A 3706-nucleotide genomic window follows, 5' to 3' on the forward strand; every position below is an offset into this window, starting at 1 on the left:
AACATTAAAGCCAGGCAGGGTCGGGTGAGGATGGGGACAGGAGCATGGTGCTGTGAGCGGGCCAGCTCTGTGCCGGGGCAGACTCCCCTCCTGCCCCCGTCTGTGTGTCCCTCGGCTCTGCCCCGGGCCGGGTCCTGCTGCCTGCATCCCCCAAGCCGGTGTCTCGTGCAGGGTCACCCACGCGCCAGGGCCCTCGCCGCCAGGGCAGAGGAGCTGCCGAGGGCTGGTAGGAAGGCAGGTGCCCCACGCTGCTCCCCATGTGGCTCGTGGCCTGGCGGAGGGATGTCCCAGCCGCGTCTCCTCAGCCTTCTCCTGCTGCTGCTCTGCTGCCAGGTAAGGATGGACCATCGCACACGATGATGCCCTGCCCCGCACCCAGACCGCCGCCAAACCACCCCTGCCCCCAGCAGCCCCTCGCTACGGCGTGCTGTGCAGCGGCCGCTGCCCTCTCCTGCCTGCCCTGCCATCCGCATGGCATGGCACAGCGCGCCATGGCACGGCATGGCACTGCATGGCATGTTAGCCGGCACTCACCCATGGCCATCCCCGAGCCGGGGTCGCTGCCCTGCTGGGCACGGTGGCCCCCGCGGGCAGAGGCACGGATGACACTCCTGGTGTCCCCAGGGCCCCTCCGCCCAGATCACGGATTTCGTCTTCGAGAGCTGGAAGGCGTACAGTGAGGAGTGCCACCGCAACATGAGCCGCCTGCCCGCGCCCACAGGTGAGAGCCAGCACGGGGTCCCGGCGGGACGGGGACGGGGGAGAGGGGCCAGCATGGGGCCTGGCACCCAGCTCCCTGTGTGGGTGAGGTTGAGTGCGCCGCCACGTCCCGTCCCTCCGCAGAGCTGGTCTGTAACCGCACCTTCGACAAGTTCTCGTGCTGGCCCGACGCACTGCCCAACAGCACCGCCAGCGTCCCCTGCCCCTGGTTCCTGCCCTGGTACCAGAAAGGTAACAGCTGGCGGGGTGTGTGTGTGTGTGTGCGTATGCACATCTGCTGCGTGTGCACATGCGTGTGCACATGCTGCTCCAGGCGGTCACACCTGGGCCAGTGCACCGTAACCGCGGTGGCTCCGGGGCCCGGCACACCCCATCGCCCCCCTCCCCTCACAGTGAAGCACAGACACGTCTTCAAGACCTGCGGGCCGGACGGGCAGTGGGTGACGGGCCCCCAGGGACAGTCCCTGCGCAATGCCACGCAGTGCGAGCTCGACGCCGAGGACCTGGAGGCACAGGTGGGCAGAGCTGGGGGGCAGCCAGTGCGGGGCTCCCCCGCCCCTGCCCGCCCCTGCCCTGCCCTGTCCTGCCCTCACGTGCTCCCTCCCTCTCCAGGAGAAATTTGCCAAGACCTACGGCAGCTTCAAGGTGATGTACACCGTGGGCTACTCGGTGTCGCTGTGTGCGCTGCTCCTCGCCCTGGCCCTGCTGCTGGGCTTCAGGTAGGGGTGCGGGCATGGCCGCCCAGCTGGGGTGCAGGCAGGGGGCCGGGGCAAGGGATGGGGGCCAGGCAGCGGCTGTGCTGAAGGGTCTGGGCACAGGCACTGACGCAGCTCCCCACCTCCGCAGCAAGCTGCACTGCATGAGGAACTACATCCACATGAACCTCTTCGCCTCCTTCATCTTGAAGGGCGTCTCCGTGCTGGTCATCGACGCCCTGCTCAAGACCCACTACAGCGACAAGATCGACGACTACAACGTGCACATCTGGCTGAGCGATGAGGTGAGCGGTGGGGCCAGCGGGGATGGGGGTGCGGGCAGCGCAGAAGCCCTGACCCCTGCCCACAGGCAGCCGCGGGCTGCCGGGCGGCCACAGTCTTCATGCAGTACGGCATCGTGGCCAACTACTGCTGGCTGCTGGTGGAGGGCATCTACCTGCACAACCTCCTGGTGGTGGCCGTCTTCTCTGAGAGGAGCTACTTCACCCTCTATCTGTGCATTGGCTGGGGTGAGTACGGGCGGGCTGGCTTCCCCCCGCACCATCCCTCAACCTCATCCCCTGCCATGCCTCACCTGCCCCTGCCTGCCTCCCCTCCAGGGGCGCCCATGCTCTTCCTCATCCCCTGGGTCATTGTGAAGTTCCTCTACGAAAACATCCAGTGAGTACCGGCACCTGAGGGTGTGCAGGGCGTGGGTGGGTGTGCATGGAACACGCTGAGGGTTGGTGGGGATGGTGTGACGGTGCCAGAGAGGCTCCATGCCATTGCCTGGTGCAAGCAGCAGGGTGCCAGGTCATGGTGCTTTCTCAGCTGGGGCTGCTGACGCCACACCAGGCTCTAGCAGCCACCCAGTCGAGGGGCTGCCCAGTAGTCCCCATCCCCACCCTCTGCAGGTGCTGGACCACGAACAACAACATGGGCTTCTGGTGGATCCTTCGCTTCCCCGTGTTCCTGGCCATCCTGGTGAGCCCAGGGCTGCGGCTCTGCCCACCTCAGCCCCTCATTCGGTGTCTGTGAGGGCCCTGAGCCTGCTGCGAGAGCGGCTGCCCTGGGCAGGGGACAGAGCTGCCCTGCCTGCCCCTGCCCTGCCTGCCCCGCCCCTCACAGCTCATTCCACTCCATTGCAGATCAACTTCTTCATCTTCATCCGCATCATCCAGATCCTTGTCTCCAAGCTCCGCGCGCACCAGATGCGCTACACCGACTACAAGTTCAGGTGGGCGGTGGGCATGGCCCCGGCCCTGCCCCCGCAGGCCTGTGGTGCACACGCTGGTGTGTGCGGGCGCGCCCACCCCGTGAACCCCCATGGCTGACCAGCCCCGCTCCACGCAGGCTGGCCAAGTCCACGCTGACACTGATCCCGCTGCTGGGCATCCATGAGGTGGTCTTCGCCTTCGTCACGGACGAGCACGCGCAGGGCACCCTGCGCTACGTCAAGCTCTTCTTCGACCTCTTCCTGAGCTCCTTCCAGGTGAGCCCAGCTCCACACAGGACCGGCCCTCCATGGGAACCCTCCGTCTCAGGAGGGACCAGGCCAGGGTTGGGGTCGGGATCTGGCCATGCACCTCTCACACCTCTCTTCCCTCTGCCCAGGGGATGTTGGTGGCCATTCTCTACTGCTTCGTCAACAAGGAGGTGAGTGGGACACTGTGGGAGCGGGCGGCCAGGGGGCTCGAGCAGGCGGTGGTCACAGGGCCGTGCTGACGGCAGCTGCCTGTAGGTGCAGGCAGAGCTGCTGAAGAGGTGGCAGCGCTGGAAGCTGGGGAAGGACCTGTCAGAGGAGTACAAGCACACCTACAGCCACATGCCCAGCGCCCGCAACGGCACCGGCAGCACCTGCGAGAAGCACCAGCTGGTGAGCGGCTGCGCCAATGGGCTGGGGCGCAGCCCGGCCGCCACGCGCCCCGGCACCCACTACCTCGAGAGGACCGGCCGCAGCACCACCGAGCACCTCGCCCTGGGGGACCGGCACCACTGCTACGAGTATCCTGAGACCACGGCCGAGAGCCACCTCTGAGCCTGCGGCCGGAGCGGGAGGGCTGTGCCGGCCCCACTGCCACGGGCCGATCCGGCTGGGGCAGTCACCGCCTCCCTCTGCAGTCCCAACCTCTCCTGGGCGCTGCGCAGGCGGTGCGGGACCCTGCCCACAGACCCGACCTCTCCTGGGCGCTGCGCAGGTGGTGCGGAACCCTGCCCGCAGCCCCGACCTCCCCTGGGCGCTGCGCAGGTGGTGCGGGACCCTGCCCGCCACCCCGGTGAGGACGCTGTGC

The 3706-nt window shown here is 67.7% G+C and overlaps 1 protein-coding gene across 1 annotated transcript; it reads left to right on the forward strand.

Annotated features, from left to right (window-relative positions):
* Nucleotides 1-282: 282 nt before the first annotated feature.
* Nucleotides 283-3453, forward strand: GCGR (glucagon receptor). Its single transcript, XM_086473476.1, has 13 exons — nucleotides 283-333; nucleotides 625-721; nucleotides 844-951; nucleotides 1114-1235; nucleotides 1333-1439; nucleotides 1567-1720; nucleotides 1786-1945; nucleotides 2036-2096; nucleotides 2330-2399; nucleotides 2564-2652; nucleotides 2769-2907; nucleotides 3030-3071; nucleotides 3157-3453. The coding sequence occupies exons 1-13, from the start codon at nucleotides 283-285 to the stop codon at nucleotides 3451-3453; spliced, it is 1497 nt and encodes a 498-aa protein (XP_086329602.1).
* The last annotated feature ends 253 nt before the right edge of the window (nucleotides 3454-3706 follow it).

Source organism: Leptosomus discolor, chromosome 15 (assembly GCF_034619465.1).
Source record: "Leptosomus discolor isolate bLepDis1 chromosome 15, bLepDis1.hap2, whole genome shotgun sequence".
In the NCBI taxonomy this organism is placed as follows: Eukaryota; Metazoa; Chordata; class Aves; order Leptosomiformes; family Leptosomidae; genus Leptosomus; species Leptosomus discolor.